General features: G+C 40.9%; 1 protein-coding gene across 1 annotated transcript in view; it reads left to right on the top strand.

Annotated features, from left to right (window-relative positions):
* The window catches only part of LOC124802517 (excitatory amino acid transporter 2), a 294422-nt gene that overhangs the window by 270755 nt on the left and 7644 nt on the right, over positions 1-16023 (top strand). The window contains exons 7-10 of the mRNA XM_047263357.1: positions 6979-7212; positions 8048-8242; positions 9834-9968; positions 10376-10484. Coding sequence (XP_047119313.1) covers positions 6979-7212; positions 8048-8242; positions 9834-9968; positions 10376-10484 — 673 coding nt within the window. The remainder of the gene's footprint in view (positions 1-6978; positions 7213-8047; positions 8243-9833; positions 9969-10375; positions 10485-16023) is intronic.

Raw genomic sequence — 16023 nt, 5'->3', positions numbered from 1 at the left:
GTCAGTGGGAAGTATCCAGATAACCCGGACAGTGTAACACTGTGCCAAGATGTGCTGGCCGTGCACCAAGGCATGTTTAGCCACAGGGTGATCCATCAAATTCCTGACCCTACCGACACCCCACACCCCTACCGTCTACCTACTTCCTAAAATTCACAAACCCAATCATCCCGGCCGCCCCATTGTAGCTGGTTACCAAGCCCCAGCAGAATGTATGACTGCCTACATAGATCAACACCTTCAACCCATTACATGCAGTCTCCCATCCTTCACCAAAGACACCAACCACTTTCTTGAATACCTGGAATCCTTACCCAATCTGTTACCCCCGGAAACCATCCTTGTAACCATTGATGCCACTTGCTTATACAGAAATATTCTGCATGTCCAGGTCCTCGCTGTGATGGAGCACTTATTTGCATGCCGATCACCTGCCACCCTACCTAAAACCTCTTTCCTGATTACCTTAGCCAGCTTCATCCTAACTCACAACTTCTTCACTTTTGAAGGCCAGACATACCAACAATTAAAGGGAACAGCCATGGGTACCAGGATGGCCCCCATGTACGCCAACATATTTATGGGTCGCTTAGAGGAAGCCTTCTTGGTTACCCAGGCCTGCCAACCCAAAGTTTGGTACAGGTTTATTGATGACATCTTCATGAGATGGACTCACAGTGAAGAACTCCAGAATTTCCTCTCCAACCTCAACTCCTTTGGTTCCATCAGATTCACCTGGTCCTACTCCAAATCCCATGCCACTTTCCTCGACGTAGACCTCCATCTCTCCAATGGCCAGCTTCACACATCCATCCACATCAAACCCACCAACAAGCAACAGTACCTCCATTATGACAGCTGCCACACGTTCCATATCAAACGAACCCTTCCCTACAGCCTAGGTCTTCATTGCAAATGAATCTGCTCCAGTCCTGAATCCCTGAACCATTACACCAACAACCTGAAAACAGCTTTCGCATCCCGCAACTATCCTCCCGACCTGGTACAGAAGCAAATAACCAGAGCCACTTCCTCATCACCTCTAACCCAGAACCTCCCACAGAAGAACCCCAAAAGTGCCCCACTTGTGACAGAATACTTTCTGGGACTGGATCAGACTCTGAATGTGGCTCTCCAGCAGGGATACGACTTCCTCAAATCCTGCCTTGAAATGAGATCCATCCTTCATGAAATCATCCCCACTCCACCAAGAGTGTCTTTCCGCCATCCACGTAACCTCTTGGTTCATCCCTATGAAATCCCCAAACCACGTTCCCTACCCTCTGGCTTCCACCCTTGTAACCGCCCCCAGTGTAAAACCTGTCCCATGCACCCTCCCACCACCACCTACTCCAGTCCTATAACCTGGAAGGTGTACACGATCAAAGGCGGAGCCACGTGTGAAAGCACTCACATGATTTACCAACTAACCTGCCTACACTGTGAATCTTTCTATGTGGGAATGACCAGCAACAAACTGTCCATTCGCATGAACGGACACAGGCAGACACTGTTTGTTGGTAATGAGGATCACCCTGTGGCTAAACATGCCTTGGTGCACGGCTAGCACATCTTGCCACAGTCTCACACCGTCCGGGTTATCTGGATACTTTCCACTGACACCAACCTATCAGATCTCCGGAGATGGGAACTTGCCCTTCAATATATCCTCTCTTCCCGTTACCCACCAGGCCTCAACCTCCACTAATTTCAAGTTGCCGCCGCTCGTATCTCACCTGTCATTCAACAATATCTTTGCCTCTGCATTTCCGCCTCGACTGACATCTCTGCCCAAACTCTTTGCCTTTACATATGTCTGTTTGTGTCTGTATATGTGCAGATGGATATGTGTGTGTGTGTGTGTGTGTGTGTGTGTGTGTGTGTGTGTGTGTGTGTGTGTGTGTGTGTGTGTGCGCAAGTGTATACCTGCCCCTTTTTCCCCCTAAGGTAAACCTTTCTGCTCCCAGGATTGGAATGACTCCTTACCCTCTCCCTTAAAACCCACATCCTTTCGTCTTTCCCTCTCCTTTCCTCTTTCCTGATGAAGCAACCATGGGTTGCGAAAACTTGAATTTTGTGTGTGAGATTGTGTTTGTTATTGTCTCTATCAACGTACCAACGCTTTCGTTTGGTAAGTCACATCATCTTTGTTTATATATGGTTGTATATATATGGTTGGACACTGTGTCCAACATGATAAGAATCACTGAAGCCATATTTACAGGTCTATGCCAGAACTGTTCAAGCTCAGTTTTTAGAGTTTTCAGGTCCTCATCTCTTGTAAGCTTTTCCAACTGTTTTTAGTTGATTCTGCTGTCACCTAGAATAATATGGTCGATAATTCTCAGTGTATCTGCTTATAATCTGACTGTGAAAACTTTTTGTAATGGCTCAGGATGTTTTCTATTGTTCTGTCAGCTCTTTCCAAAGATGAACTATGGGCTTAGGCATATTTCTTAATTCTAAGTTTACAGCATCCTTTCTGATGCTTGCATGTGTTTGACTGGAATCAGTGCTTTTGTTTCCTATTTCAGGGTTCCACTGGTCAGACACAACCAGACCTCCTTTCGTTTACTTTACTTTCAGTCTTCTCCGAATATTGCCTACTCAGCATTTCACAAGCTGTGCAAGTTTATATAGCAACAATTATGAAAAGGATAGACTGCTGCTCACCATAAAGATGACACAGAGTTGCAGACAGGCACAACAAAAAGACTGTTAGACACTGAGGCTTTCTCTGAAGGGGGGGCGGGTCGGGAAGGAACACACATGGGCAGATTGCAACTGTTGCATTGAATAAGAGGAGCAATCCAGAGTGGGGCAGGGATAGCAGGGCACAGCAGGGGGGAGAGAAGAGCTCAGGCTGTCAGAGCACACAGGAACTAGGTGACAGGACATACTTGCCAGGAGCAGTGTCCAGAGGCTGTGGGGGAATGGGGGAGGGGGGGGGGGTATAAGAGTGGAAAAGGAAATGAGCAGAGAGGGAAAGGTACTGGTGGGTGCATTGGCAAAGAGCAGCACATAATGTGGTGAGGAGAAATTGTTTGGGAAGTGGTGGTAGGACAGAGGGGGTAGAAACTGTTCAGTGGAGGGTTGGGGGAGAGTAGGTTACCTGGGTTGAAGCCATGACAGTTTCAGGAGTGGAGAATGTGTTGTAAGAATAACTCCCATCTCTGCATTGCAGGAGAGCTGATGGGAGAGGATGCAGATGGCCCAGGCTGTGAAGCAGCCACTGAAGTCAAACATGTTATGTTCAGCTGCATATTGTGTCACAGGGAGGTTCACTTTGCTCTTGGCAACAGTTTGGCAGTGACCATTCACCCTGGTGGACAGCTGGTTGGTAGTCACACAAATATGATAAACTGTGCAATGATTGCATCAGAGCCAGTGCATGACATGACTGATTTTGTAGGCAGTCTGGTCTCTGATAGGGTAGAATAAGCCTGTGACAGGACTGGAATAGGAAGTGCTGGGTGAGTGGATTGAGCAGGTCTTGCACCTGGGCCCTCTGCAGGGGTATGATCTCTGTGGCAAGGGGCTGAGATTGGCAGAGGCATAGGGATAGATTAGTATGTTATGGAGGTTTGGTGGGTGAAAGAAAACCACTTTAGGAGGAGTGGGAAGAATATTGGTTAGGATGTTCCTCATTTCAGGGCATGATGAAAGATAATCAAAGCCCTATGAAGGATGCAGTTCAGTTACTCCAGTCCACAGTGGGATCAGGTCACAAAGGGGACACAAATTTGTAGTTGATCCTTGAGGAGGTGGAAGGACTGGGAGCATGTGGGGATATGGCACAGGAAATCTGTTTCTGAACTAGGTCTGTAGAATACTGCCTGTCTCTGAAGGCCTTTGTGAGATCTTCAGCGTCCTGGGCAATGGAGTTCTTGTCATTATAGATAGGCTGTCCCTGGGTGGCTAGGCTATATGGGAGGGATTTTTTGGTAAGTAGGGGATGGCAGGTGTTGCAATGCATGTACTGTTGGCGGTTGGTGTGTTAAATATGGACAGAAGTGTGGACTGAGCTATCAGAGAGGAGGTAGTCAACTTCCAGGAAGGTGGCACACTGGGTTGAGGGGGGCCAGGTGAAGTGGGTGGGCAAGAAGGTGGTGAGGTTGTGAAGGAATGAGGATAGGGTGTGTCTTTGTCCTGAGTCTAGTAAAGATAGCATCAATGAACCTGAAACAGACCAGGGGTTGGGGTTTTTGGGAGGCTAGGAGATCCCCTTTGGATTGCCCACAAACACATTGGTATTGGACAGTGCCACATGGGTGCCCATGGCTGTGATGTCGATTTGCCTGTATATCTTCCATTCAGAGTAGTTCTAGTCATGTGTTACGTAAAAGTTAGTAAGGTATACCAGGAAAGAGGTAGTGGGTTTGGAGTCTGAAGGACATTGTGCAATAGGAGCAAGACAACAGGCATAAGGGATGTTGGTATATAGGGACAGTGACATTCACAGTGACAAGTAGGAATCAGATGAGAAATTTTCTGAGTTTCTGGCCCTTTGATGGTCCAGGTTGTTTTTTTTTCTGTAAAATTATTGACAATGAGATCCTAATGATCTGAACAGCATTTAGGATAGTGTATTAACCAGGAAGGTTCTTCACTTACTGTTGACCAATCTGTAACATTCTATTCTATCTTCTAGTCCTCCATCACATTTTAGGTGAACTCCCTGAGTCTTTTGCTAAGTCCAGTGGTTTAAAGAGATTTCATGATCCCACTGTGAGGCACTGAATGAAATGCTTATTACTAGTCAGTTCTGATCATGTACAAATTAGTTTTTCTGGGTTTTGCAGTGGTCCAGAATCATATTGCAATCAGAAGCTTGTCATATAACTCTGCTTCTTCAATTACTGACTTTTTACTCAGTTGCCATAACACCATTTTCTTCCCAGTAATTCTGAATTCCACCAGCTACTATTCCTGTAACCAACTAGAACATGGTGAACAGGCATGTTATTGACCTGTAATTTGGTATTATTGCCTCTTTTACTGCATATTTCTGTGTTTGGTATGCTTTTCCATTTGTTAATCATGTGCTGATGTTTACTGTCTGAGGGTATTTGTTTTCTCCTTTCTAGTAATTAATGCAGAATGAGAAGAATGAGGGGTTAAGCTTCAGTGTGAAGTGCTATAAGTGCATATGCACATTTATACTCCATGCAGAAGTGGTATATGATGGGCTTGGAGGATATTGTTAGGCTTCATTGTGAAAAAAATTTTTGAAATGCTCAAGTGAGGTTTGATGTGATATAATTTCATTTGATTATCACCAAAATCTAGGCATTGAATTACTTACACCAATGAAGCCTTTTCTCATGTGTTCCCCTCATTTAAAAGAAACATAACCCTAATGTTCTACCAGGTTGTTTGTCCGCCCCCCGGTAGCTGAGTGGTCAGCGCGACAGAATGTCAATCCTAAGGGCCCGGGTTTCATTCCCCGGCTGGGTCGGAGATTTTCTCTGCTGAGGGACTGGGTGTTGTGTTGTCCTAATCATCATCATTTCATCCTCATCCATGCGCAAGTCGCCAATGTGGTGTCAAATAGAAAGACTTGCATCAGGCGACCAGTCTACCCGACGGGAGGCCCCTAGTCACACGGCATTAATTAAAACCAGGTTGTTTCAGTTGTGCAGTTCCTTCCACAGTGTTTTAACTGACAAAATATTAAACTTGGCAGTCATTTTCATTGCAGGAGACTTATTATCCAATTTAATGATCCTCTTTAATGCCCTCTTGTTTCTGTAAATAATTTTAGTTTTTCTTCCACTACAGTATTTAGTAGAAGCAAGTTCCCACGAATGCCATATGTTGCTATGATACTGTATACATTGGCACTAGATACCCTATTAAACTGAGATTGTCTAAGATGCGCCAGTTACATCATTGCAGACAATTTGCCGTTTTTACACAGACATCGTACTGATATTTTAGCACAACAGTTTATAATAATAGGTGTACTGGTGTTCGGATCACTGCCAGTGCTGTTCAATAAAAACACTGCCAGTCAAAATGTGTACTCTGGAACCGGGGGATTTTTTTTACCATATGCTTTACATTATTGTTTGGCAACAACCTTGCCGCAGTGGATACACCGGTTCCCATCAGATCACCGAAGTTAAGCGTTGACGGGCGTAGCCGGCACTTGGATGGGTGACCATCCGGGCCGCCATGTGCTTTTGCCATTTTTCGGGGTGCACTCAGCCTCGTGATGCCAACTGAGGAGCTACTCGACTGAATAGTAGCGGCTCCAGTCAAAGAAAACCATCATAATGACCGGGAGAGCGGTGTGCTGACCACATGCCCCTCCTATCCATATCCTCATTGAGGATGACACGGCGGTCGGATGGTCCCGATGGGCCACTTGTGGCCTGAAGACGGAGTGCTTTCGCCGACCCCCCCCCCCCCCCCCCCCCCTTACAATCCTTCGGAAACATCTTTGAGTGATGGCAGCGTTTAATAAATTACAGTAGTACCTAACTGTCTTACTTGGTGGGAGATACTATCACACATTAAAATATAGCCATCTGCAAGTACCAAATCTTCCACATTATTTCTAAATCAATAACATCACACCTGAGTGAATGCAGACTTTCCTGGCATATACCACTGACGAAAAGATAACGAGTATTAGGCTCAATGAAATGTCATGGATATCAACAGTAAAACTTGGCTGGGAACCTAAGAGCTTAGCATGAACATCACTACTTTATTATTAATTAAAGTACATAAGCCCTAACCATCACTGGGCCTTGTATGAATGAAGTGATTGCAGCATTCCCTGTCAGATAACTTGTAATGTTTCTTAACAAGGAGCATAATTTCTTGCTTTAAAATTTCCTTTCTAAATCTAATAACAACAGATCTGCGGTGAATCCAACTCGGTGAATTGTCTGTTAAGTAACTATCAATAAGGAAACTTGTGCAGACTATATTTCATCATTAATTAATAACATATGCAATCTGCTTCAGGTTGACACCAGTTGGCGTTGCAAGTGTTATTGCAGGAAAGATACTGTCAGTGGAAGACCTTAGCGTTGTTGTGCAACAGCTTGGATGGTTTGTTTTCACAGTTGTGCTTGGTGTCTTTATCTACCAACTTATCATAATGCAACTTATTTATTTCATCATCATTCGCCGCAACCCTTACAAGTACTACTGGGGACTGGCGCAGGCCACACTCACTGCATTTGCCACAGCATCAACGTGAGTATAGCTTTACCATTACCATCACATCCTCAAAGTCAGTAACTAATAAGATACAGCTACAAGTAAAGGTAGGATAAATATGTATGACCATAAAAAAGACGAAACTGGAAGAGGTAACGATATGGGGCATTCCAAATGCAAGGTAAAGAAAATTTTCTTGGTTAACAGTTTCACTACATCTATTAAAGAAGTAATTAACTTATTATGTTATTGACTTATTATGTTGACACCATGAACATTTGTGTAAAAATGTGCAATTTGGACTGTGTGTGATGAGATAATTTGTGAGCTTTGATGACTAAATTGCTCCACAAATTATATAAAATTATAGTGCTGCTATCATTCCATACTGTAAAGTGTTAAATATATATCCACCTCACTCTGTTACAGAACATGCAAGAAATACTGCTTTCATGTTGCTGTAAACTGAAAACGTAATCCCTTTTTATATACATTCTTGAAATATATATGATAAGATATTCTCTTATTTATCAAAGGAAATTAGACATTGTCAGACAAATTCTGTTACTCTTCATAAGTCACAGTTCAAATTTTCCAGTAATTCTTTGTTGGACATTCATGTTGAACTTTAAAAATATTTGCGTTGGTTGTATACGTGTTTTTTACACTGTGTTCCTGTAAATGTAGTTAATTTGTTCTAAACTCCTGGCACATTTCTTGTCATAAATTAAACTTAGGTGATATTTCTCTCTCCTATATTCATGTAACATTAATACTTTTCAATTGAGTGATGTGCAAAGTTTCATAGTAGTCTAATTTTATAACTTGTGATAGACATAAATAGTACATTGAAGTGTACTGCTCATTCCAGAGCTGCTGCACTTCCAGTAACCTTGAGATGCATGGATGAAAAAGTCCGTGTTGATCAGCGAATTTCTAGATTTATACTTCCTATTGGATGCACGATCAACATGGATGGAACAGCTCTATTTGTAGCTGTAGCTTCAATTTTTATTGCACAGATGAATCAAATATCACTTGGTATTGGTGAAATACTGACAGTGTGGTGAGTATAGTCACAGTAATCATAAATATAACAAGAAACTTTACTTTGAACTTTGTTTTTAAAAGGTTGTGTACTGAAGTACATACGCTGAAGAGCCAAAACACTGTGACCATCTGCTTAATAGCTTGTCTGCCTGTCCTTGGAATGAAATACATTGCTGATCTGCATATCAGGGATCCGACAGTTTGTTGGTAGATTTGTGGCGATATGGGGCATGATGTCTACATACAGGTCATGTAATTTGCGTGAATAATGGGACGGTGATTGGCACCCAGTAACAACCCAGATTGGTTTCATAGTAATTAAATCAAGCAAATGTGGTCACTGAGACATCAACATGAATTCACTATAATGCTCTTCAAACCACTATAGCACAGTTTTGGCTCCGATGTGGTGGTGGTGGTTAGTGTTTAACGTCCCGTCGACAACGAGGTCATTAGAGACGGAGTGCAAGCTCGGGTTAGGGAAGGAAATCGGCCGTGCCCTTTCAAAGGAACCATCTCAGAATTTGCCTGAAATGATTTAGGGAAATCATGGAAAACCTAAATCAGGATGGCCGGAGACGGGATTGAACTGTCATCCTCCCGAATGCGAGTCCAGTGTGCTAACCACTTCGCCACCTTGCTCGGTTTTGGCTCCGAGACATGGACAATTATGCTGCTGAATGATATCACCATCAGGGAAGACATCAAGCACGAAGGCATGCAGGTGAATCTCAGCTGTCTGTGTGTCTAAGATTACTACCACAGGTATCATGCAAGGACAGGAGAATGATTCCCATAATATAATACTGCTCCCACCAGTCTACCTCTGTGGCACATTGCACGTTTCAAGCTGCTATTCACCTCAATTTTGTGGAGATGATCAGCGACCTACTGTTGCAACAATGTGATTCACCTGAAGAGCCAACATGTTTCCATTGATTGATGGTCAAACCCGATGGTCCCATACCCATTGCAATCATAATTGATGATATTGGGTCAGTGTGTGAACATGTAGAGGTGATCTGCTTTGAAGATCCATGTTCAACAGTGTAAGATGAATGATGTGCTCCAAAACACTTGGGCGCGCAACAACATTGTGGTCTTTTGGCAGGGGAGCCACAGATCACTATCATTCCTAAACTACAAAACAGTCAAGTCTCTGAACCCTACGTTCTGTGAAGAGTTGTGGACGTGCAACCATTTAGTGTCTAGTGGTAGTTTCACTGTCCTTCTACCTCTTTCCATAGATGCCCAGAACAGTAGTATGTGGACATTCAACCAGCTTTGCCACTTTCAAGATACTCATTCACAGGCTCTGCGTAATAACAAAAGCCCTTGATCAAAGTTGCTTATCTCAATGGATTTCACAATTTGCAGCCCATATCTTCCCTAGGGTGATTGCTTGTCAGTGTCTGCCCAGCTTATGTACATTTGCTACCATGTCACATGCCCACCATACCACCAAGCGGCATCCTACGCTGTGGTGGGCAGTGCTCATAATGTTTTGGCTAATTAGTGTATGGTGTGTAATGTTAAGGTTTTTCTGAAAGAATGTCACTATGAATAAATTACATTACTTTTCATTCCATGGGAACACATTCTTTCAGTCTGGCATCAACAGCAGCCAGTTTTTCATCAGCAAGTGTCCCCAGTGCAGCCTTGGTTTTAATCTTCATGGTGCTGTCCACCATTGATGCTCCAGTTCAAGATGTATCACTTCTTTTTGCAATTGACTGGTTTGTGTAAGTAGTTCATGAAGTGAGCATTGTTAAAATTTGATTTTTATTCCAAGATTGTGATCTAAAAGATTTATTTTAAACCTTAATATAATGTGCAGATTTCCAGCTGGTCACTTCTCTGCAGACAGTAATTAATTAATTGTTTTTTAAGATTATGCTTTTGTATAATTTTATAGCTTTGGTATTTCTAGTTCATAAGACTTTTGTTTCCATACTCAGGTCAAGTGTTTCAGTTATTTTATTCAACAACTAAAAATTTTGAAATTCCTTATGCCGTTTAACATTATGAGAAGTTAAACTAATTTAGGACTACATGTTATTTAATCTGTGTACATTTTTTTCTTTGCAAGTTCTCTTTGCCTAATATTGGATTTTTAATTCTCAGAAATTTTTTATTTATTTATCCACAGGGATCGTGTGAGGACAACAAATAATATGCTAGGAGACTGTTATGCAGCTGCTGTTGTTGAGCACTTGTCCAAAAAGCAGTTACAGGCATCTAATTCATCAATCTTTCCGGTAATTAAAAAGTTTAATATTACTTATATAGATTTCTATAGACATTTTACATAGCTTTTCAGAATCCAAAGCCCCCCCCCCCACCACCACCACCACAAAAAAAAAAAAAAAAACCTACCACTGCTGGAGTGGAGCTTGTCAGGGTGTATATGGGGACAAGGGGAAAAATCTCGGATTTCCCGGTTAAAAGTACACTTTCTCCTGGGTGAACGTACAAATTTTTTACAGTAAAATTTCTCTTAGAATTGTACAACTTATCAATCTTTGAATGGTTTAGGTTTTACAGACCGGCGTGGGCGGGCACTTTAGAAAACACACACATACGTTTTGGGACAAGCTTCTATATGCAGCAACATGTACGCGCTGCCCATTTTGGTATTTCGAAAGTATATATTCAAGTTCAAGCAATCACAGAGCTTTAGAGAAATCACAGCCTAATATAACAGCCGCGACGCTCACTGTCGTAAAAGTTATTGCTGTTTGACAGCTGGAGCAACACTAGCACTCCAAGCAGCAAGAAAGGAGAGCTTCAGATGAGTTGTAAGCATAGTGTTTGTTTTGCATCCCTTTCCTACGTGATTTACGAAATATTTGAATTATTTTTTTGCCTTCAGGAGTTTGTGTAGTATCAGAAGACATAGATGTTTCTAAAAAGGATTCTAAAATAAGTGTAAGTAGGGATAAAACTCATGAATCCAGTGGCAAGTTCCAATACATCCGTGAAGAAACGCTTATGACGTTGGATAGAACTGCAGCTTACCACATTGATATCAATGGAATATAAACACATAGATTCACACATAAGAAGCACAGAGATGTACCTCTGCATAATAAGGGATCGACACCCCATTTGTCATTCCATAGGCCTACTGCGTTTTAGTTATTGTTGTCTGTTGCCACAAGTACGATCTCCATCTTTATACTATTCTAAGTGGGACAAGCAACTGCCAAACAGTGGGGGAAATGTATTGTGAGTGTAAACCCCAAGTCCTTAAAAGCCAATAACACTGTCAGAAGTGCTGTCATATGTTAAATTTGCCATCAGAGACTTTTCATCTAATGATATATCCACCAGTTTTTCAGTATTGGAGAAATGCTGTATCTTCTGCTTTAAAAAGTGGAACATATTGTTACTTGTCCTACTTTTTATTTGTATGCCTTCCACATACCTCTATAATGCACACACTGATGGAAATATAAAATGTTCTGACAAAACCCGTATGCCTGAGTGCTGTAATGTGATAAATTTAGAGCAAACAGCTTAGTTTTGTCTTTCCATCTTGCAGATGGCATGCTAATCTGGTTTAACAACAACCCAAGGGCATATTTTTTTAAATATTGGGATCCTGTAGTCTTCAAAATTTGTTTGTCCTCCTTCACTTGAGCCTTCTGATACAGTTTCTGTTGCTGTATGTAGTTCCTTGTCCCATAACAGTTTTGTACAAAGTCTAATGATCTGCACATTCTGATACTCTGCACGCTTATTCTAAACAGGAATAACTGCACTTAATTTTACCACTTCATTGTCAAAGCAGGTCTATGTTGACAATTCAGATATATAGAGAGTTGAACTGGCTGCTTTTGTGCCACAGGAGTGTTTTACAGCTTTAGACGGACTATCGAACCTTTATGGCAGTCTCCTCTTCATCATCAGTTGAGGTGGCGTATTTAGAATGCAGGGTATAGTGGACAAGGAAAAAAATTTCCCGAATTTTTCCCGGTTAAAAATACATTTTCTCCCGGGTGAAAACACACTTTCTCTGTGTTAAGTGACTGTATATTTTCCTTCAGAACTGCAAAACTTAGTAATCCTTTGAATGGTTATGGTACAATTTCTCACCACTTTGGAAAACAAAACTCAGGGGGAAAGACACGTTTTGGAAATATCTTTGATCTGCAACATCATGTACGCTGTGAATATTCGTATTACGAAAGTATACATTGGAATTCCACCAAACACCGCATGTTACTTTCCGAATCATTGAAATCAAGCTTGCAATGCGTTTTTGTAAGCCAGTCATAGCTCATGTCATGCGATCTGACCAGCAGATGACAGCATACATTCAGAGCATAGGACACGTGATGTAGTCAGCCAACAGCAACATCTCTTTTAAGTAGCACGAACACACAAACATGGAAAGTTAATAGTTTAAATTAATATACATAATGTTGCCACAAGAAAAGAAAAGCTTTCACATATAATGTTGACCTTTTTTGCGCGTGTTACGCTTTAAGATACATCACACAAATGTGCCAGTAAAATTTTTAATAATGACCCTGATCTTCAGGGTTCGAAATTCTTCTAAATGGCTCGTCATCAAAGAGTTGATTTTTAAATGAGAGTCAAACACTCTGTGATTTAAGAAATTCATGGTACACTCTCGCACATAGTTCAACCTATGTAAAAGGATATTTACTTTGAAAGTAATGCTTTTCAAACCACCTTTCGCAATATTTTCCCGCGACCTGTTAGAAATAGGTTCATTTCAGCAGTTGCCATAGAGCGCAGATAACAAGCAACACCGCACTTGCGCAGCTGCTATGTTGTAGGAAGCCCGTATGTGTGTATGTTCATGTAAAGCAACGAAAGATCGTACATTATGTCGTAAAAGTAACAAGACATCAGTGGATACTACAAGTGCATCGGAATTTCGTGAACCATACTAAAATGTACACATTCGTATGTCCAGATTCCCAATGAAGTAGACCTCGATCAGATATTAAGCTTTTCAATGTGGTTTTCGGAATGTAAATTTAATTGGAGCACCAGTACTGCATTATATCATGTTTGGTTCTTTATTATGGCATAATGCCATACATGCTAGAAGATGAAAACATGCACTTGAAATGCAGCGAACAGTTGAAATTATCCAGTACTGTGGAATTAAACATTTCATTTCAAATATATTGAGTGCCTGTGCAGAAAAAGGTTAATAAAAGTCAAATTCCTTTAGCAAACAGCCAAAAATAACTTAATTGCTCTGCAAGGCGATTAATGCTTGTCTGTCAGAAAGGTGAAAATAAAATAAAATCTCAAACTAATAACATATTTTAGCCTTCCGTAATTATGTGAATGTACTTTAATTCACTTGATAGCTCCTGGCTACAGATATCTGTTTTGTTTTCATTTGACATCAGAGTAAACGTAGGTGAAACAGCAAAATCACTAAATGTAAACATGGGGGTGCAGCAAGGTCCAGTCTTGAGTCCTTTGCTGTTCTTAATATATATTAATGACTTGCCATTCTATATTCACGAAGATGCAAAGCTGGTACTTTTTGCCGATGATACAAGTATAGCTATCACACCCAACAGACAAGAATTAACTGGTGAAATTGTAAACGATGTTTTTCAGAAAATCTTTAAGTGGTTCTCTGCAAATGGGCTCTCATTAAACTTTGACAAAACACAGTATATACAGTTCCACACAGTAAATAGAATGACCCCATTAATAAATATAGACTTCGATCAGAAGTCGGTAGCTAAGGTAGAATATTCAAAATTTCTAGGTGTATGCATTGATGAGGGGTTGAACTGGAAAAAAACACACTGAGGATCTGCTGAAACGTTTGAGGTCAGCTACTTATGCTATTAGGGTCATTGCAAATTTTGCCAATATACATCTGAGTAAATTAGCATACCACGCCTATTTTCATTCTCTGCTTTCGTATGGCATCATACTCTGAGGTAACTCATCATTGACTAAAAGAGTGTTCATTGCACAAAAGCGTGTAATCAGAACAATTGCTGGAGCTCATCCAAGATCATCCTGCAGACACTTATTTAAAGAGCTAGAAATCTTCACTGTAGCCTCACAATACATATATTCTCTTACGAAATTTGTTATTAACAATCCGAACGAATTCAAAAGTAATAGCAGTGTACAAGGCTACAACACTAGGAGAAAGGATGATCTTCACTACTCAAGGTTAAATCTAAGTTTGACTCAGAAGGGGGTAAATTATGCTGCCACAAAAGTCTTTGGTCACTTACCTAATAGCATCAAAAGTCTGACAGATAGCCACATAGCATTTAAAAGGAAATTAAAAGAATTTCTGAATGGAAACTCCTTCTACTCATTACATGAATTTTTGGATATAGTAAGTGGGTAATTTCCCAACCTCAAAAAAATTTGTCTAATGTAATATCTTGTATAGACACCTTTTATTAAGGTAAAAGTTTGAAATGTGTCTCCACAAAAACGTAAATTTTGAGACAAAAAAGAAATCATGTGAAAACTGCAGGGGTGAAATTACGAAGCTAAATGAACGAATTAGTAGCCTACAGTTCATAATCAATGCCCTGAAAATGGATATTACTAAAATTCAAGAAAGAAAAACCGAAGTGAACACGCCACGTTTTCTGCAAGATAGTTCGACAGTTTCCGAAAAGTGGACAAAGGTGAAGTGCAGCGGCCGCAAACAAAAAGTAAAAGATCAAGAGAATTGTGAAATAAAGGTAAGCTTTGTGCACAACAACTTATTTCAAGTACTTTCCACAACAGATTGTGGAAGTGCAGTGTTTAGTGATAGTGCTCATGAACCATGTGAAAAGCAAAAGGATCTTGTTGATAAGCCAGAACAAAATAATTTGTTAACGCAGAAAAATAAGAAATCCGACGTAAATTTAGCAAACAAACATCTGCCGACCTTATGTAGTTCCGATGGATTATCGGCTTGTGTGAAAAAGAAAGAGGAAATAAACAGCTCAGTTAGGCCTACATTTTGTAGCTCCAAAACAATTACAAAAATCGAAATATATTCAGACAGCCAAGGGCGAAACATAGCTACTGACTTTCGTAATAAAAGCAATGTGAACTTAACTTCCATGGTGAAACCAGGTGCGAAATTCTGCACAGCAACTGCAATAAGCCACGAAAAAATTCCCACATTAAGCAACAAAGACTTTGCCGTTTTCCTGGCGGGAACACATGACACCGCAAGAAATGAAAAACAAGATCTGTTGCTTTCACTAAAAAGGCGACTGTATGAACTAAGATGTAGTAACGTCATTGTATTTTCAGTACCACATCGTCATGACCTAGCGGAATGGTCCTGCGTTAACAAAGAAGTGGAAAGTGCAAATAGTGAGATGAAACAGATAAGCAAACGATTCAAAAACGTGACTTTCATTGATATAAGCAAACTAGGAAGGAGATTCCATACTAGACATGGTTTCCACTTAAATAGATTAGGAAAAAATTTCGTAATTGCAAAAATAATAGAAATAGTAAATGCCAAAACGAAAGTAAGTTGTGACACTTCAAACGTAATTCCCCTCAAGGACAAGACCCACAAACTACTTGGTGAATCTGAAAATGAAGCATCACCACTACAAGGCAAGTGTGATGTTCTGACATTGCAAGAAAACACCCCAAGTGCTAGCAGTTCACAAGGAAGCATATCAATAACAACAGAACCAACACCTGAAGTATCAGAAACAGATACACCACCATCATCGTCAACAGCAACAACAACAACAACAGAAATGACAGCATCAATGACACCGGGAGCTACACCAGCAGCAGCAGCAAGCAACT

The sequence above is a fragment of the Schistocerca piceifrons genome, chromosome 6 (assembly GCF_021461385.2).
Source record: "Schistocerca piceifrons isolate TAMUIC-IGC-003096 chromosome 6, iqSchPice1.1, whole genome shotgun sequence".
In the NCBI taxonomy this organism is placed as follows: Eukaryota; Metazoa; Arthropoda; class Insecta; order Orthoptera; family Acrididae; genus Schistocerca; species Schistocerca piceifrons.
Note: the sequence above shows the minus strand (reverse complement) of the source record. Positions and strands in the feature narration are given on the sequence as shown.